Source organism: Vidua chalybeata, chromosome 3, assembly GCF_026979565.1.
Source record: "Vidua chalybeata isolate OUT-0048 chromosome 3, bVidCha1 merged haplotype, whole genome shotgun sequence".
In the NCBI taxonomy this organism is placed as follows: Eukaryota; Metazoa; Chordata; class Aves; order Passeriformes; family Viduidae; genus Vidua; species Vidua chalybeata.
Genome location: NC_071532.1, coordinates 24,372,038 through 24,394,412, shown reverse-complemented (window position 1 = coordinate 24,394,412; position 22,375 = coordinate 24,372,038). Strand labels below are relative to the sequence as shown.

Sequence of the window (22,375 nt, the reverse complement as noted above, 5' to 3'; positions counted from 1 at the left end):
AATCACAGAAGAAATCAGATCCAACATTCGATGATCACTACAGTAACATGAAAGGAGACAAGTATTAAGGATTCAACAAGCTGCTTTTTAGTAGCTAGAACAGTTACACACACTTGCCACAATTACTTGAAGCAAAAGGTCAGAAAGTACATTTTAAACAATCTCATAACAATGAATATTTTCTCTTTGCCCCCTCCATTTAAAAAACAGCAAAACCACTGATTCAGAATTTTCACGAATTACTTGTAATCATGTAGATTAGGGATGAGATGTGGATGTCAAATGAAATGTCCCTTCTGAATAAAGTCTTCTGCTTCACTAGTCAAAGAATAAGCAGATACCTGCACAAATGAGGGGCGCTGTTACTAATGTACAATTATTAACCTTTTATGACACTATCAGCCGCATATTAAATTCTAGTCTTTTAAACTGATTATATCTGAAGATTTTGCACCATTTTACACCACTCAGTAATATGACTCCTAAGTCATTCCCAAATTTAATGCAAGAATACACTGGTTCTACAAAACAGAGCTGAACAGCTCTGCTGGGACTGAAAAGTTGAAAATCCATTCCTCTGTCTTTTTTGGGGGATTATTTACATAAGAAGAAAGCAATTATTTCTGCCCTCTGAATGTCTTGTCACAGAAAGTTCCATGTATCCAGTTAAGGGATTTTTGCAAATAAATTCTCATCTCTTCTTTCAGGGCTTAGTTTCTTTTCATGGTCAAGGAGCCACAAAAGTCTGTCTTTAATTCTTTTCATATTCTTCCCTACAACCTTACTTCAGGCCTTTCCCTCCTCCTCTGTGCCCTGCTTTCTACCATCCATCACAAAGTCCTTTAGAAATGGTCATTCAACTATTCCTCTGTACTGCAACTCTCTAGCATTCTTTCTGATGGCAATTCACTGTAAGCTTCAATTTTCATTTTTTATAATAACTGCTTTTTTCTAGAGTTATTAATCATCTTAGCAGCCAAGCTTTGCCAGAGATCCAAATTGTGCTGTTAATTGCACTCAGACTAAAACAGACTTTGGAGGACAGTGTTTTGGTAGCTTATTGTCGGTAGTTTATTTGTGGAAAAAGTTAAATTAAATAGTTTATGCAGCAGCTCCCTCAACTACATTTTGCTAGAGATGGGCCAGGAGATGACCAGGAGAGGCTACTTATCAGGTTCATAGTGATCTCCTGAGCACTTTAGAGTACAGGCCTTGAGTTAAGACACAGGAAAGCCAGGAAGATTACTGAACAGCACAGATGAGGATGTCAATAAACACAGTATAAGGATAAAGGCCCTTCAAACATAATTAAATGCACTCAAAAGTCCAGCAGAAGAGTGGCATGCAACCTGTTACACGCATAATTACCTGACTTACAGACAAGAGGTACATACATAAGGCACAGGTAAGCAATAAGCAGAGAAGCTCAGAAAGACAACAGAATTTTTCTTTTGCCCAGTCCTGATTCCAAGAACCACTCAAGTCCCATGGGACATAGTCATCAAGCTAGAAAGACAAAGGCATGTACCTCTGAGTACTGAGGATAAATCTTCAAGGGTAAGTTGAATGTAAAGAAACAGAAGTTTGAAGTTCTGAAATGTCAGATTAGGAGCAATGTTGATGGTTTATTCTATGCTGCCACTGAATATCATATCATTATTTGATTAGAGGTGTAATGACAATGAACCTCACAAGATAGGCCATCTACAATCAGTCAATAGCAAGGATAGACCTAAATATCACAAGAAAGCAGAGAAGAGAGGTTTGAGAGGAAAATATTTTGGCTTTTATTCAGGAGGCAGAAGATAAAAAGCCAGTGCCATTTTTGAAATGCTGCCAGTATCACAAAGGGTCAGACAAGCAAGGCTGCATGACTCTGCACACAAACAGTGCTTGAAAGAAGGGATTTAGGTCAATTCCAAATCTAAACCCTTTTCTAGAGCAGATATAATCAAAGGAGGGTCAGCTGGTCCTATACCCAAATAAAGGCAGTTTATTTGTGTATCAAGATAGGAAAGAAATGAAAAGTTGGAGAAAAGTCAAGTATCTAAACCAGAACTGTCCTAACTAAGCATGCACATAGATATACTTTGTCGTCATTTACAGTCTGTCTTTGAAATCTAAAGCACAAGATGTTTGAACCTGAATGTCAGGAATTACACAGATCATACCACTGATGAAGTGTTGCTATGCCTTAAAGAAAGTTCAAATTTTGATAAAATGAGCTAATTGTATTAAAACATACTACAGAAGCTGGTATTACAGCCCTTTTTGTAAAAAAAGAAAAAAAAAGAAAAAAAATTAGTACCTTCAGAGAAGCAGAAACAAAACAAAACAAAAAAAAAAACACTCTGCACACAAAGGTGTTAAAAATTAACCCTGCACAGAGCAAAGAACAATGCAGAAATTAAAGTTGTAGACATGATACATGAAGAGGTCTTGGACCATTTCTTCTGAGAATCCATAAAATCAAGTATGTATTGGATGAATTGGTTGGAAAAGCACATGGGTTAATACTGTACACTAGAAAAGGCAACATGACTTTTGTGGAAGGAAATTAAGATCCAATTTGAATTCTTTGAAGTAAAGATGCATGGGAATAAGAAGAACTGACCAATATAACATACTGGCTTTCTTGAAAGGTTTCAAACTTGGGAGAGACTAAATGGTCACATTTCACACAGAGAGACAGTAGTTTATCACTAACTCCAAAAATCTCTGCTATCTAACATTTTGTACAGGATTGAAAAGTGGTTAGCGAGGTGAAAAAAGATGGAGTGAATACATGCAGATAATAAAAATCAAAGCTTACTTAAAATGTACAAAGGATCTGCTAAGGAACAGGCAGCAAAGTAGCAGACTAAATGTCTTGTTAACCACAAGATAGCAGAAGAGAAAAATATTCTTGTCCACGTAAACACAACACTAAATTCTGAACAGTCACTGCTCCAAGTGGTCTTGGAGTTACTATAGAGAGTCCCTCACTAATGAGCAAAAAGAAAACATTCCTTATTGGGAAAGAAATTTTTTTAAAAGCCCACAAAACTTTATTGTTTAGAAATTTGTGGTGCAAAGTGTCTGGGATAACAAGTGGAGTTCTGTCTCTTGCATCCTCCAATAACCCCAAAAGTTTCTGAAAATATCAATGAGGATGAAAAAAATGCAGAATGGCTTCAATATAAGGAGAAATCTCACTTATGAATGATTTTAACATGTGATAAAGTTCTACAATTAAAATATCCAAAAGCATAAGAATGATAAAGAAAAAGAAACTGGCAAAATAAATCAGCAAAAAGAAGCTGGCAGACAGCAGATTTAAAATAAAGAAAAATTTCATACAGCCATAATGCCATATGAGGAACTCATTGCCACAAGAATCCAATGCCAAAACATAAATTATATATATTTTTTTATATATATATATATATAAAATATGTATTTGTAATCATAATAATCTATAATTATATATATTCCAATTTGGAAATTAAAATAAAAATAATTAGACTATTAAACAAAAAACAGGTCAGTTAGTGACTATTCAAGACAGTCCAGCTTAAGAAGCTTCAAAACCCACTGACTGTCAGAAAACAAGTCAATGATACTGTCAGAGTCCAGGACATCCCTCTGGCTGCCCTGGCTGTTTTGCGACCCTGGCAGGGGGCTCGGAGACCTTGGCAAGAGGTCAAAAACATCTGTGGCTTCGATTTTAGCCTGTGGAAAGCTGTCAATTTTGTATGAGGAATTACAAGTCACAAGGGTTTTAGTAGTGTGATATTTGAATTAATACAGGGTGGAAAAGTAGAATTTTGGGGTTTTTAGAATGGGGCTCAAGGGGATACAAGATGGAAGAATTTGGGCGTGTCCTAGCCTTCTTTCCCTTCTTCTTGTCCTCCATGTCTTGGTGTGATGGTGACTCTTTTCTATTGGTTTAAGGTAGGGACACACTGTCCAACATAGATGTTAGATATTGGTACATTGTTATAAACAGATTATATGTAACTTTGATATAAAAGGTAAACACCACCCGAGAGGGCACGCCAGAATGTTACGGCCTCCTTGCTAGCCAGAGCTTGGCAGGTCAGAGAAAGAATGTTTAGATAAAAAGAAATAAACAACCTTGAAAGCACAATCGGACACATTCCAGATCTCTTCTTCAGCTGCCGGGCTAGGGGAACAAGGACTTTCAAACTGTTGGGGTATCACCAGCTGACCCTGACATGATACATCTAAAAGAAAGTTGTTCCTATTAATGTACTCTTCTTTCATACTCCAAGACAGGCTATCTAGACAGCTATCAAACAGACAGAAGAGTCCTTAAATTAAGCTAAAATTGCAGCATTATTGAGCCAAGGCACTGCAATGACATACATGGACAACAGGAGTTCCTCTCCCTCTTCCATCCCAGATCTTTCTACTTTCCATACAACCTGATAAGCTGTTCAGAGCCAGGAAAAATTCTTTGCTTCCATGAGAAAATGATACATGTGAAGTCTTACAAGATTCCCCCTCTGGACTGCCACCAGCGCACACAGATTTTGTGTTGTACAAGATCTACACGTGTAATTTATGTCACCCTCCATTTGCTGCACACACAGATGTTAATGCAAGATGTAAGACAGAGTTCACACATAAATAATGGAGGTTGCACAAAGGTCAACATGAAAGTTTCACCTTCCATTTCTTGATCAGACTTCTGATTTAAGGCTGTCTTTAAGCTACAAAAACTTTAACCAAAGGTAGAAATTACTTCTAAAAATAAATAAACAAGCCCCCCAAAACAAACTAACAAACCCAAACCAAACAAACACCCACAAAAACAAAAGCTCTTCTATTTGGCTGTACTCATGAAGTTTTCAGACTTGTCAAAAAAGGTTTCAAGTATCTTGTGAAAACATTTCCATAAAAACTTGCACAGCATAAAGCAGGAAGTACAATTGTTCAGTATTTGTGATTCATCTTTACCAGCAGAGATGCTGCAATAAGTTGCCTGTTTTCTGCTCACACATTGCGTGCCAAGAACTACTTGCTGGAGGACACTCTGCCCACATTGAAAATAGTGTGCTCTCAGTGGTGATACTGCACTGTACAAAGCTTGGTCTCCCCAAAAAGGAATGAAATTGAAGCATATCAATAGTAAAACAAGACTCAAAATAGACAGAAGGCAAACCTGGATCAACAATAACTCTTCCCATACACAAAAGTGACAATGTAAGCAAGTCTCCTCTTAGTGCACTGTACTAACAGCTATAACAAGCACAAGGATACACTTCCAAACTCTTATAGTTTCTCCCCATGCAATTCAAGAGCACACAAAAGTACCTGAGACCTGCAGGACAGTAAGTTTTGAGATAGGGGGAAAAATAACAAGGCAAATCATTCCTAATGGAGTGGTTTCATTATTAAAAATACAACTTAATTGGCTGCAATTTATTTTTGTATAAGGAAAGAAACTTCTTGCAAAGCAAACTGAAGATTGATGGTTTTCAAATCTTGAAACTCTCCAGACAAATAAGGCATAGCTTCTGCAAAACATTCAATACTACCTCCTCTCAGCACTGGTCATACAAAGGCTTAATTCCATTCCTACCATATATAACAGAGTCTGGGTAGATTTCAGTGGTATTTGCAATTGCAATTACAAAAAAGTAAATTTGCCATTTCCAGAGGTGGAATCAAGATGGCATTGACAAAACTTATATTTTTGGTGTTCTCTGAAATTAAAATCTTAGTGCAGGCAAAGTTCCTTGCCTTGTGTTCCAAGGCAGCTGTTAGACTGCAAATTTAAATCTGCAAATATGTTCAAACTCATACTCAGGCAAGAAAAGTAGTTTAAGAGACAGTGAGTAGAATCAATCATCTGGGAAATATCCTGTTTTCTCAAGAAGCTGAAGTTACAACAGAGCTTTCAAATGTACACAATCAGCATCCTAATACCCACAGAACACGAGGAGAAGAGGCAAGAACCATAGTAGGGCCTCTGGATGCAGGAAAAAACAAAAAAGTTTTACGGATATCAAAGAACACAGAGGCTGCATGTCCAGCAGCAGTACCTGAACGGCCTGCAACAGTAGCAGAATAGATACTGAAGCAGCTCCATGCTCATTGTGTCTGCAAACAGTTCTTTAAACACACACTCAAATACATGACAGACTGTAATGTGTGTTTTATTTCCACTGTCTGGCAGGAGCAGAGCACCAGCCAGGTGGATAGACTGCATCCTCACAAATATTTTCAACACACAATTGCAATTAATAGTCAAGAAGCTCCTAAACGCAGAATTAATGCAAACTCTCCCTTCTTGGACCTGACAAACTACTCTTAATAGATAGTAAGTGATGACTTCAAAGAGGAGATCAAAGTGGTTTGTTAAATCAAAATGCTTCCTTGCTTTCTCATGTCCTTATCAAACTTAGGGACCATACCGTTTAGAACAGCCTGTATTTAGTAAGACATACAGAGGAAGCATATAGAATAAATGTTTGCCTCCCTGCTTTTAAGCCTCAGGTTCTTTGCTTATAAAATAAACTGTAAAGTATTCCAAAACTTGTGCAGAAAAAAAAAGGATTTCACAAATTGGAAAGGACAAGTTTTCTCTTGATAGTCAAACAGTTATGATGTAAAGCGGTCTCATTAAATCATAAGTACTTTAACCTTTTCTTGAAAGAACTGGAAGATTTAAAGATTTATAAAGAAATTTTGCCTAAACTAGGAAATGACTCATATTTGACATGTATTGAAATGATAATGCTGATTTCAATAGGCACTCTAAGAGCATTTTCCTCCCAGGAGAGTAATTCAGTCACGGTTACCTCTCTGCATTTAGATTTTAAACTTACTTTCCAAAGCTTTTAATGTGCTATAGTCTGCCAAAACATGGCAGAGTTACATAGATATGATCAGGCAAAATACAGGCTAGCAAAAAGACTATTTTTATAATTTCAGACACTAACTATGAAACAAAAACATCAATCTGACATTTCTCAAAGAATCTCCTGTTTCAGCAGCCTCATCTGTATCTGCAAATTCATGTTTAAACTCCACTCTTCTTAATTGGTTAAATAAATTCTGAAGTATCAAAAGGAAAGTGAAAGAATCTTAACACTGCAATTGAAAAAGAAAATACACAATGGTGCTGCTGTTAATAAGTGGAATAAATCTGATATTGGTTTCACTTTTCAGAGATAACATGGTACACAATTGACCTTAATTATGTTCAATTTTTTAATTCTTTAGAAGTTAAGATTTTAAGATGCCAATTTTTCTGAGGTTTCACTTCAGTGCATAACAGACTTTTTTAAGTTAATGTTATATATTTTTACTCCAGTGTGTACCTTCAGAGTTTTTGCTAACATATACCTAAAAATATACATGAAAAATACCATTAAATCCAGATCAAACACACAGTAGGACCCTAAAATTTTCAGAAGCCTGAAATACTTGATCCTCACCAATCAAAAACAATTAGAACAGTAGAAAATTTTGTAGAGGAGTTTCAAGTTCACTACTTTGCATTTTGTAATAGCAATTTTATTTCAAGCCACTTCTCCCAGTCTTTTTGGTCATGCCATTCTTCCTGTACGACATCTTACTGTTCCCCTTTCTGATTATGTCTATTACCAGCTGCTATGATAGGAATTCTTAATATTTCTGGTAAGATCATTAACAAAAATAAAACACAAGGCTGGTCCAAAGACTAAATCTCAAATAATTCAATTGGTTTTGTGCCTGCCCCATCTCCAGGATTATAAGCAAGTTCCTCTGAGTAGTATCTATTGCAATCCTTCCCATGAGCATTCCCTTTGACCCTACAACTTCTCATAGGTTGTCACATCAATGCTAAATTCCAGACAGACGAAATCTGACACATTTACTTTGCCTGAAATCAGCTTTCTCATAAAAAAAAAAAAAGCTAAGAGGCTAGACAGTGATGAGCTATCTATAGGAAATCCACACTGCATTTTATCCCCTTTTTCATTTAGCTCCACATCTTTATCTATTTCTTCAAAGATCTTTTCTAAATCCTCATACACCACTGCATCAAGACATAAGTCTGCATAACCAAGATCCTTTTTCCTTCCTCTTGGTACCTGCTTTGGCTGGGGTGGAGGTAAATTTTTTCACAACACCCCATGCCATGTTTCAAATGTGGGGCTAGAACAGCATTGATAATATATTAGTATTTTAGTTATTGCCAAAGAGAGCTTACCCAATGTCAAGCCCTTTTCTTTTCCCAGTTGAACTCCTCATCCCACCTCAGCAGTAAGCCAGAGTTGGATTAAGAAACTGGGGAGACAGCTAGGACAAAAAGATATTTCTTACTCTATAAACCTCATGCTCAGCAATAAAAACTAGGGCAGAAAAAGAAATGTGAGGAGATAGGAATTTTACTTCCAAGGTGGCCTGCTGCTAAGACATTGGCTGGGCAGTGGTCTGCTTGTGGGAGGTGGTGAGTGATTGCCTTTACATCATTTGCTCCCCCTCCCAGTCCTTTTACTTCATGGGTCTTTCTCACTTTTGCTATTTCTGTTGTCTCCCCTGTTCCACTGGCGGGGTGAGGAGGGCCCAGGTATGTGGCTGCTGGTTGGCATCAACAGGACACCTTTCCTAAACAGAAGCATTATAGCTCCATCTCTGACTAGTAGCTTTGCATAGAATGTCTCTTTGTCAAAGGATTTCGTGTGCCAGTTCTTCCAGAATTTTTGGACAAAGACCATCTGTTTGCAGCAGCATGTACACAATCAGCTTGCAAATTCATGTTTCTACTCTTTAAGATCACTTTTGTTTCCATGCATTAATTTCTGCTACCCTGATTGGGTTTGCTCTGTGACTCCCGAAAACAGAACCAAGGTATTTATTTGTTCTGGGATCTTACTCAAATCATCCTTAATCTCAAGCACACTCTCACTGTACTCAAGCTTTGCCTTCTTACACAAAAAAAAAAAAAAAAAATTGCAAGAATTTTTTACTATTTGACAGTCTAATTAATATCAACCACTTTATAGTTTTATTTCTATCCTACACAGCATTCTCTGTGAATCCACTTCCCCATTCCCCACTGCTCACACACTTTGCCCTCTCTAGCTGCAGGGGTACTTATTCACACAGATAAGCCTCGGCAGTACATATCCATATTTTTTTCCTTTAAGGGCAAAAATTTATCTTAATTTTATTTTGTCAATTTTTAAAAACCTCCAAGCTTTTTTCCATTCAATCTCCCAACTCCAAAGTTTACCTTGTTTCATAAAAATAGTTGTATGTGTTTGTTCTCTTTGAAACCTGAAAGTGTTCTTAGAGAACCAAAGAACTGTTTACTCTTCTATTTCATCTGACTTTAGTTATGAATGCTCGACATTATTCTTGAGACCTACACCTCTGATAACACCCTCATCACTTAACAAAGCTGGTATATCCAGACTTTCTGCTTCAGCAAACTACTCAATGAAGAAACCCTTCATGCAGAACACACAGGAATGTGTGGGTCCCGCTCTTGTTAGTAGAACTTAAATTTCCCAGCCATAAACTGGAAAATAAGTCTCTGCAAAGACACAGTTCTTAGTAGTAGTTCCCTCTAACAAATTACATATCTAAATACAAGCCCCAGGATTTAAATTCCTAGATTACCTCAGTGGAATTAATTTACTAGCCTTCTCTTCACCTAGAATTATTTTATTCCAAAGAAATTATTTTTCAGTCTGTGCTATCCTTTCTTCTTTCCTTCCCTCTTATCATTTAATTACTATTTGGTGCTATTCCACCATTTAGCTTTCATTTTTATCTTTCCTGAATAGGCATATGCTCTTACACCTGAATTCCAAACATATCTGCCATCCCACCATATTTTTTTCTCTCTCTAAATTCAGTTTCACATCTGTAACCAGTACTTCACTCTCCTCTGTCATGGTGTCTGTTGCCTAGTGGCTGGGTATATGAGACGCAGACACTTCCAGATGGAAGTTACTTTGCATATTTTTGTATGATCTTGCTCATGTTGTCGTTGTCCATTTATGGAAAAAAAAATGCTTTTGGCCCCCTGCTAAAAAGCAAACAAACAAACAAACCTTTGCCTTTAGCCAGACCAAGGGCTAAATGGATCAGGCTGCAGCCACTACCATCTTTAATGGCAAGTTGCATCCTACAATAGCACCAAGCACAGAAAGGTTCTACCCAAGCTCAGAAACTTCAAAAGGCATTAAGCCTGCAGTTTCTTCAAGGGTCTAGAAGCTGTATTTCTTTACTCCTGCTATGAATTGAACAACTTTCTACAGAGAAACAAAGGACCAAATTCCACAGGGCGCTTCACGTTCCTTTGTAATGCAGTTCAAGATCTGCGTGTGTCTTTAACCAGCCCTTTCACTTTCACTTGGCTGTGCCAGGCTTTAGCAGTTTCTGAGGTACAAAATGCAGCTGACAGCAACAGCAGTAATATAGCACCCTTGGAGTGCTTGAAGTGTAAAGTTCATTAGTTCTACCTTAAGGTCACTCTTTTAATCCAACAGCCAAAATCTTATTCACACTACCATGCTGTTATCCTGGAAAAAAGAAAACTGCAAAAAAAATCAAGACATCGGTTTAGATACTTCTTACAAGTGACAAGATCAGCACTAAAAATCCAAATCACAGTCAATACCTTTTAGCAAGTTTCAAGAAAGCAGCAAAACTATTCTTGATTGTGCTGTAGACCAAATGAAATTTAATAGAACAGATAAAGGAAATGAAGGACGGAAAAGATAAACATTTCAATACCTGATAATTGTGTTTTATAATTATTAGTTGAACTTGGCTCACAAATAGAATTTACTAGGGTGTCCGTTGGGAATTACAAGACATGCAAATAACTGAATTTTAATTTCTTCTGTGTTTGTTTACTGATTTTCATACATACAGTTTAAATTTTAACAAACTCAATTTTGCTTTATCCTCGGCAGATATTTGTATATTTATTAAAAAGTTATGTCAACAGAAGACTTTTAGAACACAAGGACTGTGCTCTAACAATTCTGAATCATATTCTTAAAGTAAGAGGTAATAGCTCTGTAACTTACTAGCTTGACTGGTCCTGCACAAACTCACACATTTACTTATGTGCACTGTAAGAAGCTTTTTAAATTAAACGGAACACAATTCCATAAGGTAAGTACATTAGCATGTATAGATGAGAATGGCATTTCCTTCTGTAGGAAATAACCTGAGACTCAAGACTAATTGGTAATGTTAGATATAAGTATCTAAAATATTAATACAAGGTTTTCTTCACCTCACATATTCATGTTTTTAAAGGTGAGAATTTTCAGTTTTGTACAGTCTGACTGTTTGGAAGAACAGACAGCATTTCTTTCCAGTGCTAAATTAGCAATTGCCTCAAAATGAGCTTCCAAACTAAGATCTTTACTACACGACTCAAGAGTTATCATTTACATCCCCCAATTTATTCTTTTATATTTATACAGTTATACCACTCTCGCACAAATGTTGTGTTTCAACAAATATTAAATCGTTTTTATTTTACTCACCTGCACACTAAGATGAATCCATTTCTTCACAAGAATTCTCCCCAGTGTCATTACTTTTATTGGTGGCTGCAAACCATTTACTGTGCGATAATAAAACATGGTCTCTTTCTCAGAGATTGTGAGTTTGAACACAGTCTGCCCATCAATAGCCTTTTCTATCACACACCTTTGGAAATAACCAAGAAAAACAACATAAGGTCAGAGGCACACACATATACACATTCTTGCCAAGGTGCTATCCTGTAAAGTGATGCTAACCAGAATGTATTAAAATAAACATTAAAAATACAGCTCTTGAGAAGATGCTCAGTGACAGTGAAAGTCACAGGATGTACTAAGTGTAAAAGAACTTTAGCAAAGGTATTTTCTATCTCAACCTGTGAGGGTTTTTGGTTGTATTGGGGTTTTGGTTCTTTTTTTTTTTTAGTGTTTTGCTCTGTTTATTGAGTGCTGGCAACCCCAGTTCATTTAGGGGTGAAAGAGGGGTCCAGTTTGCCTCCTCTCTTGAAGCTTCCATGACAGAAACCACAGCGACTGTGCAAGTCTCTGCCACACTTCTCACACAAAGCTGTGCAACTTAGTACATCCCGTGGAGGCACTTGAATTTTCCTTAGTCTAACAAGGCAAATGCAATATAACCACAAAAAGCAGTACAAATGACATGCTTTGTTAATGTCTTCCATCTTTCCACCCAGTCTGTGTAGATAAGGCAGCCCTAACACCAGCTTACCCTACACTCTCCCCTTTGCAGTGTCTTTCTTTAACCTAAGAAACTAGAGCAAGGCAAGAAGCATACCCAGACACTTATTAGGAATTTTTTTACCCACAAAGAAGTCACATCAATAGCAAATGCAACAACGTCATATAAGGTACAGAGAATACCATCCACAGCAACCTATTTTTCATTTTAAGTTGCTGAAATGTTTTTGCCAATCCAATCACCATGACGTCAAGAGTCCTGAGAAAGCACAGGCTCTATATGCTTGTGTAACAAGTGTGTATTTTATTAAAGCAATCATAAATACAGTAAAAAATTATAAAGTTCTACCCTTCCCATTTGAGCTGCTTGAAAAAAATGGTTCTCAATATATTGACCCATGAAAAGTCAAATATTTTAACAGTTACACCAGACTAAATTAGTGCACTAGATCACAAGAGGGAAGCATATAAAATTTGTACGAGATTAGTATTGTCTTACCCATATTTCAAGAGAAAAAAACCAGAAAACCCTACTCATAAGTGTCTTCATCTACTCTGCATTTATAAAAGAAAACTATCAAAAAGGTTGTTCTTTGATACTGCCATTATTCACTAATTCACCTTTAGATCCAAGGAAAAATTAATTCCTCCTGTTATTATTCTAGCCTGCTGCAATGTTGTCAATGAAACACCTTGCAAAATGAAGACTTCTGTTTTCCCAACCTTACTAAAACCACATTTCTTAATAAATTGTCCACTGGTCTTTTCAATATTTTGTTTGCTTGTAAACATGCTAGTTTTGTTAGATAATAAATGTGAAGGAAGGCTCAGCTAAGTAGCAAAATATTTAGGAACTGGATTTACCCAGTTCCTGGATAAACAATAATTGGATAATCCAGGGTTTTGTTTATTTTACTTATCTAAAACAAACATCCCCACATTGTTTTTATCCCCAAAGGTGTCATGACTTTAAGAAGGGAAGCGACCTTGATGTACATCACTTTGAAAACTGGAAAGAACAAATGTGAATTGTGACTTACCAGTAAAAGAGGAAAATCAAGAGGGAAAAGAGAAGAGAGGGAAGGAAAAAGAAAAAATCCAAACTAGGTCTAATATAGGTGAAATAGGAAGAGGCATTACTTCTGACTCTGAGCTTGATTTTCCATTCCAGACATGATTACAGAGAGAAGCCACTATTCTTTGTGAAGTCTTCAACTTCTGGTAACCTGCAGTCCCACAGAGCCAATACCTGACTGCATATATCTCAGTGGGGTTGGATTGGAAAAAAAGCCAATAGCACAAATCCACTCAGTTAGCTTTCAAAGAGAAAAATATTCTAGAGAATCTAACATGGCTGCACTGGTGCTGCCCACACATTAACTGGAGCAAATGGGAACATCTGCACTGGTTCAAAATCAGATGCCCCTTTTAGTCTAATTCCTAATGTAAAACATCTGAATGGATAATAAGTAGTACCATATGATTTTAGTCCCTTAGATAAATAAAGTTTAAAAAAAATCTATGTGCTACCCACTTCATAATCAGGTCACTCCTCTGATTCTTTTGCTTGTAAAAGGTCTCAGCTCACTTCTTGCCACCATCAATATCTTCTGGACATCTGAACTTGCTCCAGTTCACACTACATTGATATAAGCTGTCTGTCATGGTTACTCACATATGCAAAGCTTGTACCCATATTCTTATGTTATTCCATTGTGAAGGGCTATCATCATACAGTTTCCTATATTGTGCTAATGCTTACATACAGGCTACACACAGGCTTACTGAAGGTAATTATATTAACTGATGAATACATGCAGCAAGAGTGAAAGCATGAGGCTAGAATGAAACTCAGGGGCAAGAACTCTTCCTGCTTACCACCTAAAGAGAAAGAAAATTTAAAGACTGGAGTACAAATGCCAGTGCTTTCTCACTCTTGCTTTTCTTCAACATTTCCAATATGCAGTGACTTAAAAGCATGCCTACAAAAATCTCTACTAAACATCTTAGAAGAACATCAGGACTTCAAATAAATCTGTAACATGACCTGACTCTTCTCTCTGCATCAAAGTGTATTGTCTCCCAGATTCAAATAAGAAAACTTGGTATATGGAACTGATGAAGAAAGTTTTTTGCATTTCTGCTTATGTATAATCTTTAAAGGGCCTTCAGACTTGGATACTCCCATAATTCTCTCATTTCAGCCAGCACAGTAACTTCTAACAAAAATCCTGCTACTGTCTTACATGGGTACATACCTAACAGAATGTCACAGGATGAAATGGGATATTGTGCAGCAACACTCCTAGCTTCTTTCCTAAGCACACACTCTCACAGACAGACCATATAAAATTCAGCACAAAAACACATTACTATGGCATGTCCAAAACACAGGGGTCTGCTCTACTTGATGTAAGAGCATTTTGCCAGTAAAAAACTCACCTTGTTAAACTTTCAATCATTCTACTGGCAAAATGAGCAGCTCATTCTGGCTGATCTTCCTAATGCTTTGGTGGGAACACAAAGACTTTGTTAGAATGCATCCCAGTTCTGTGAGGCTCGTCTGCTGTGATAATGGGGTTTAAAAGGTCTCACAAATGGCATGTAACAGGGATAATTCCCCATCAGGGACTGCAAAATGTAGGACATCCAGTAAATCAAACTTCATCTGCCAAGCTAAAGGACTCACTGAACCAACATAAGAAAAGGAAAGCATCTTAGTCTGCTGATAAATTATTCCTCTTTTGTAAGATGCCTTCTGAGTCAAGCTTCAATGGCTATTCATGTGCAACAACTGTTCCACCAAAACTGGAATTCTTCCTTTTATGAAAAAAGAAAAATTAACACAATTCTTTCTGTGCCAATGAAATTAAAGCACCTGGACAGTGCTATGTCATCCTGACCATGGACAGTGCCATATCATCCTGACCACTGGAGTAACTACTGTCCATCTTCAGTTTTCAGGACGGGGCTTTACCATTGTCCTTCCTACATGTTGAATAGCAGCAAATCTCACAAGGCATAAGAATGAAGTGATCTATTACAAAAACTGAATAAAAACATTTAAATTTTAAAGCGATCTATAAAACCCACTGAACAGGAATATGCACACTGTGTAGTTATTAACACCGCAGCAATTGGAAGCTAATCATTTTCACTAGTCCATGGCTTATCAGTCATCAGTAGAATCTGGTTTCTTCACTTAATCATTTGAAACTAAGGACATAACATTTCATTGTTTTAGGCTCCATGCATCAAAGCCTATCCCATTGACAAAAGACTTTCACAGATCTCACTCAACACATCACTGCAACAGCTTGCTTGGAAATTAGCAGGATGCTTCTGCTTCAAGTTAGGCATGTGCTCTGCTGAAGGAGACTCTGATGAGCCTACATGTGTCTGGACAGGAATTCATGGCATGCGAACACACCAGAAATGGACTCTCTGATGTTCAAGATTCAAACATTATACAGAAAACCATATCCAAAGTTCCAGAGATGCCTTTACACATACCACCAGCTGAAATGATTTAACTTCAGCTCAGAAGTCCCTTTTGCTCTGCAAATATCATTTATTTCCACTCCATAACCACAAATTCTACAGTTACATCAAGTTTTTTAAGGTAATTATCACTGCATAAAACATAGTATGATTTTAAATATTTCTATTTTTTCTGATGACTTTGCTACCCTTAGACAAGTGATTATTTCACATCAGCATGCAAAATAAGTATCAAGAACGCCTCAACAAAGCAGATCATTAGCTATATTCTAAGAATAAGTTATGAATACAAGTATAAAATAATTTGTGGCATGTCGTCCGAAGGAACAAACTATACTCTTTGTGCTTTCTGTTAAAGAAAGGTAAGAAAGAGTAGGAGGCTCTGCATTTTGTGACAGATGACAGAACTTTTTTTGCAGGATCGGGGATGCATTTTTCAAAAAGCAGGTTTTTCATTATAGTAAGACCCAGTCAAGCTGAAAGGTCACTTCTAACAGCAGTATTTCCTGAAAATGCAACATGTAGGCAAACAGGAGAGGGAACATGTTTAGCCACCTCTACTTTGTGAGCACTTAGTGAAATTTCACTAGCAGTTTAAATAGTGGAATCATTTGTTAAAGCAGCAACACAATCTGCCAGTCCAGCAATATTCCCCAGATCTTCCAGAACGCTATGGCCTCTTTTCTATATGTCCAAAACATACATTTTGGTGGCTTTCTGTATTTGTTTTTAAGACAAATTTGTCTTGGAGAAGTCTTAACATCTTAGATAAGTTTTTTTCCATCCTGAAAGCAGCAACAGCACAACCCTGCGACAACATAATTTTCTAGCAGATTTTAGAAGGAATGTGAATTGGAAATACAAATTTCTCTTTTTGAGAAAAGACATGCACATTATGTATGAATAGCTCCGAACACTGAAAGCCATTGGACTATCATCGGAGTCAATGCCACTGAAACTGAAGCTGCTTGTCTTGACATCTGGGAAGACCCCAACCTAAATACAGCTCTATAAACGTCACAGTTTCCCACCAAAGTTTTAAAAGTTTAAAGAGCTTGCTAATAATGACTGTGACTACAATGATCAATTTTTTTAAGAGCACCAGGAAAGTAAACACCTTCAATACTACTTACATTACACCTTCTTGCTCAGGTTTCAACCATACAGTTAACGTAAATGAAGCTCCAAGCCTTGGAAGACGGGGAGTAGAGAAGCAATCCTTGTGATTATGAAAAATAAAACTGGAAGCATTGCTGGAGGACCCTGGATGCAAGTCCCTCTTGTCCTCCGTGATACAGGTACCAAGGTCTTCTGAAAGAAGCGGTTTGTAGGACGAAGGTGATGACCTATATGGACATTCCTGAACACAAAACCTCTGAGTGCATGATATAATACTTTGAACAGCTACTGAGCTATGACAAAAAGTACTTCGGTCTGGCAGCCCACAAGTGGCTTGAGTTGGCACAATTGACACATTCTTGAAAGCTCCCACATTTTCAAGCCTAGGGAAATGTCCCTGAGAGCTGACCAACAACAAGGAGTCATAATAAGTTAAGATTAATGTTTCAATAGCATGAAACAAGAAACGACATCTCAAGGAAAGAGCCTGGCAATTCATGTTTACGAAAAAGCTCCTCCTGATTAAAGCAAACATAAATAAATAATGATGTCCATGTCAGTAGCAATGTCCTCAGGTGCTGTGCTTTAAGAGTTTATGTAGTGTTTCATCCTCAAAACGCCCATGCAAGGACTCAGTCACAAGGGACATCTACGTCTTCTGGCCAGCGAAACACACGTGGGTGACAGCCAGGATCTGCAAACCAGAGAAAACAGACACAATCCATAGGAGGAACCTGCTTTTTTGCACCAGAGATGATGCCCGGTTAGGGATTTCAAGAGTTTGAATTCTTCGTCCAGATTCCAGCCAGCAGGCCCACCTGCACAACCTTGCCGGCTGGGACTGAGACATTTCTCTGAGCCAAGGCCACGGGATTAGGCCGGCTCGAGGGCACGCAGGCTCATGGCCGAGCGGAGTTTATCCCGGATCTGTCGCGTCACCTGGCTTTGTCTGTCACAGTAAGGAATACGGGACACGGCAGCAAACCGGGGCACGCAACTTGGGCCTCTGAAAGTCTCTGCTGAGGGTTTCGAGCGAGTTGGCTGGACCTCACGCCAACAGCCCCCCGGCGCTTACCTCAGCCTCGCACCGCTCCCTGGCAGCTGCCATCCCCACCGCGCTATTCCCGAGGGACACCCCCGCTCCCCGGGGAGCCAGGAGCGGTGTTCCTACCGTCCCCTCGTGCCTTACCCCGCCGCCCACCTCACGCCGGCTGCTCCTCTCAGCGCTCGGCAAAGCTGATTAAAACCACGTTCCCCATCTGTCCCGTGTGGAGCTTTTTCTAACAGCGAGCGCCAGCGCCGGGGCGCACCGGGCCGGGGCAGCGGTGGCAGGGCTGCTTTAGCGCTGTCGCCCGGCCGGGAGCGGCGCACAGCCAGCGGGGCCAGCGGAGCCCGGCGCTCTCCGCGGCGACGCCGCCGTCGCCCGGCAACGCCGCGGCCTTCCCCGCCCCGGGCCCCGCCGCGCGTTAAAGCGGCAGCGCCGCGCCCGGGCGGGAGGGAGCGGAGCGCCGGGACAGCGCCGGACGCGCCGCTCCGCTCCACAGCACCGGGCCGCCGCGCTGGGCTCGCTTTCCACAGGCACACTGTACAGCGGAGGAGCATCCTCGGGCGCGTTTTTCCCGCATCCCGTTTCTCCCTTTGGTAGCGCACTGCGCAACGGGCACAAACAAGCTGCAAAGGTGTCGTCGGTGAGCTGAGCATGAGCTGCAGCGGGTTGTTCACGCGTGTTTCTGGACAGAGAAGCACTAATTAATACGTCCCCTGAGGATATAGGAAGCATCTATCAATTTTATCTGTACTCTGGAAGTTGCATGAGCTGCAACCTGGCTGGTGTATTTCCCTACAGTTTTGTTGATATTGCCTCCAGTAACTTGTCACCTTAGCATATTTGGACTTTTACTGGCTACATAGCGACAAAATTCTTTGGCAACATATACAACTGCTAAGAAATCATTCTCTGTCATAGCTATTAATGCATTTTAACAAGCCCTTCATCCCATATCAAACAAGTTCCTTGACTGCTCCTGGAACATCTCTGCTTTAATACAGATCTTTTTCCTAGGGTCATAAAAGGTAAATAGTAATTCCTGCAGAAATGTTATCAGTCATTTTGCAGTGTTTTCATGTTCTGGTAGTCATTCAGCATTGTAGCTCTGTTGTCAGAATTACATGCCCTAAAGTATTCAAATGTAAAGAACTTTGTTTACCACAGAAGGGCTTGGGGGAAAACATTTGTCTGAGGCACAGTGCAAGAGCTCAGCCCATGAAGCATCTCTAGATAAATACAGTCAGACCACGTGCTACCACAGTACCATGGACAGTGCGACGGCCAGGGCTTTTGCACATCAAGAGCAAACCAGGTCTTACAGAACACACAGGAGAGAAGACAGAAAATATGGTAATAAAATCCTAGATATTAGGTACCATCTCAGGACATCAAGAATGGGAACAGTTATGAGCATGGAACATGCACCTGGCAAAGATAGGAGCTTACCAATCAATCAAAGACACCAGACCAGCTTGTGTGTTTTTCTTGGCATTTGTGAAATATTAATCAAGAAATAAATAAGTAAAATCAAGTTTTGCTTGCTCCCATCCCTTTCTAGCAGCCAGCAGGCTTGCTCCAAGAATCCTTCCGGGTCTAACAGATGTCCGAAAGGAAAGTCAGGATACATTCACCACAAAATGCACTTTCTGTTATATTCTGCCAATACTTGACAGCCTTACCACCTTCCAGACAGACTATAGCATCTTTCAGTAGTGCTCAGTTTGGGAAAGTGGCCCTGACTCATATTACACCCTCTATTCCTCAAAATAACAAGCAGAAATGACAATTTTCCCCTTTGCATATTTCATCCAAATACACAAGACAGCAGTACAAACCTTGCAAAACCACACTGCAGGCTAACAGTTTCCCAGGTTAAGGATCACTACATTGTTGTTCATCAGGAGTATAATCAACAAACTACCTGCAGGAGGTTAAACGATGAGAAGGCATCCAAAGGCCTTTGCAACCAAGAACAGGCATGCAACATAAACTGTATCACAAACAAAAAAAAACTGAGAGTGATTTTGCAGGAAATACAGACCCTATTCACAGGAGTGTTTTGAAGGCTGTTCAACATACATTTATGAAAACAGAGAATCCTACCAGGCAAAAAAAAAAAAAAAAAAAAAAAAAAAAAGTATGCTATTATTAATGATGCAACAAATTCTCATAAAAGACACATTATGCCCATTTAACAGAATTTGAGTTTTGGAACAAGGAAAGTGACATAATTTGAGTGCTTCAAGCTTTTAGTTACAATTGTTAATTTCATCATGAAGGAAAGCTTTCATTAGCCCCTGGGGTGCCTTAAGCAATCCCAATGTCATTGGAGAATCTGACCTGCACCAGAAAGTTGTGACATAACTGGCCTCCTGATCCTACTGATTCAACATCCTATCCATGGCAGATAGCATTATCCAAAAAAACCCTTTCCACAGCAGTTGTTTTCTTAATCCACCGATAGTGTCTCAGGACACACAGAGGCTCTAGGAGGTCAGGGCAGGTTGATGAGGAAAAGAAACCATACCATACAGCAGGTTTGTTATACAGCAGCCTGTGCCTTGACTAGAAGATTTGAAGACCGCATGTCTAAACATCTGAATGCTCTGAAGCAAACTTTTGTATGAGAAATCATCTTCCTAAAATCAAATTAAGCCCTCAAACTTACCTATTTTTACATGCTCAGTGGAACATCTCATTGAAGATGGTAAAACCACAGGGGCTAATTGAGTTTGCATAAACGGCAGGCTTAACACAACCATTGCCAAATTTCAATGTGTTTAACTTTGTAACAATGATCCTCTGGTAGGAAGAAAAAGTAAGAGAATGAAGGGAATGCAGTGTTACACTTACTCAAAACTACAATTGTACAAAGCTAGTGTGCACAAACAAGGCAAAATTGCATGTGTATGTTTTATATTTACACAATGCAATGACAATTTACAATTTAAAATAATTTCCTAGAATCATAATTCTTGGGATGACTGACGTAGAATTTCAGGTAATTATTTCTCTCCTAAAACACCATGGGGTGTTCTGCACCTTAACAGTTGCTTTTAAATATTTTCATTAGTGGTGGGAAAAGTCTTGACACCTAGTTTGTTCATCAATTTTGCCTTGTCTTCTGTTCATAAAGAGTTCTGAAAAAATGCAGAATTTTGCGGTGTATTGTAAGCTTGCTTCTGTGTCATGTTCTGAAACCCCCTTAAAACCAATATTAGCTCAAATTTGTGCAGTGCTGATTAGTTGAATGCTGCAATTTTTGCTATAGTCTGAAGCAACCTATGTAAACTAGCCCACACAGCATGACTTTCAAAGATTAGGCTCAAGTGTACGATTCAAGATTCACTTTCAGTGAATATTCATAACGACTTTCTTTTATGAGTGCTTTTTCCCGTAAAACTCCACCATTTGAATATTTGCAGGAAATTAACATAAAAGATCAATTTGCATTGCCAAGTCAATATGTATATTTCAAATTCAACTGTCTAGCGAAATTTTTTTTCCCAATATTTTGCAAGCAGCAATAAAACTACAATGCAAGTACATTTTAATAGCTGGAGGAGAGTTGATCATGACAACCCAGAAATAATTAACAACTTATGTTTTAAAGGGGAGGAAATTCTGTATAAGCCAGCAAAATAAATATTGGAGTAAAATTTTCTGAAAGCACAGAAGGAGGCAGCAAGTATTTTATAGAGCTGTTAAGAGCCTTTTAACAGCTTTAGAAGTCCAGTACATCACACCGCTTATTTTAGCACCAAAAACTTTCTTTGCTACTAGAAAGGCAGAAACAAAAGACTCTTTTAGGCAACAAGCTTTACAGGCTTCCTTCACATGAAAATACTGCACCAGAGTGTACATCTCCCCATAGTAAATCCAGAGAAAGGAAACCTCTGCAAGGATTTCTTTTCCCAGAGTTCCTTTTCAATGACCACCATAGGCTGTAATAATGACCTGTCCAAGTAGGAAAGACCATCCCATACAGCTGGAGCACTGGGGCTCTGATAATTGACATTTTCTCTCCTCACAGCATCTGTTATTTCCTCCACACCTCCTCACACCACAAGCCATCATATGCTTTCCTGGCAGTTATCAGCAAAGGACATGTCCAAGAAACAATTTCTTTTTTGTTAGTCCTTTCTTAAAAATAAATTTTAAAAACCCACATAACAAACAAAACCCCCCACATTCTTCAACCTAGTCTCTGGCCTTCAACCTTTAGATACATTATCTGTACCTAATTAATCAGTGTTCTGTTTTCATCATCAACACCTTCCACCAGAGTCTCAATCAAATCCTTGCCTCTACTCTTCATTTTCCTTTACACCTTCTGTTATACTCCCTTATTTTATGGGTGCTAGGAGGAGCAGTCAGCAATCAAAACTTCTGTGAAGAGACTGACACCTGAGATACTGCAGACACATTCACCAAAGGTAACATTTCTTCTAAAGATCCTTCCCTTATTTTCAAAGATGTCCTGTGCTTTGTAAAAAAT

At 38.7% G+C, this 22,375-nt stretch overlaps 1 protein-coding gene across 11 annotated transcripts in view; it reads right to left on the bottom strand.

Moving 5' to 3' along the window:
• The window catches only part of USH2A (usherin), a 374,435-nt gene extending 356,202 nt beyond the window's left edge, over positions 1 to 18,233 (bottom strand). For 10 of the 11 annotated variants that reach the window (XR_008429695.1, XR_008429696.1, XM_053936916.1 and 7 more), the window contains exons 1-3: positions 18,031 to 18,233; positions 16,844 to 17,523; positions 11,511 to 11,676 (exon numbers count right to left, since the gene is read on the bottom strand). Coding sequence is in view for 9 of the 11 variants with exons in the window: in XM_053936916.1 (XP_053792891.1) it covers positions 11,511 to 11,676; positions 16,844 to 17,364 (687 nt within the window). In the remaining 2 variants the exon portion in view is untranslated. Of the gene's footprint in view, positions 1 to 11,510; positions 11,677 to 16,843; positions 17,524 to 18,018 lie in introns of all 11 variants that reach the window. The other variant, XM_053936908.1, reaches the window with a different exon arrangement.
• Positions 18,234 to 22,375: the final 4,142 nt, after the last annotated feature.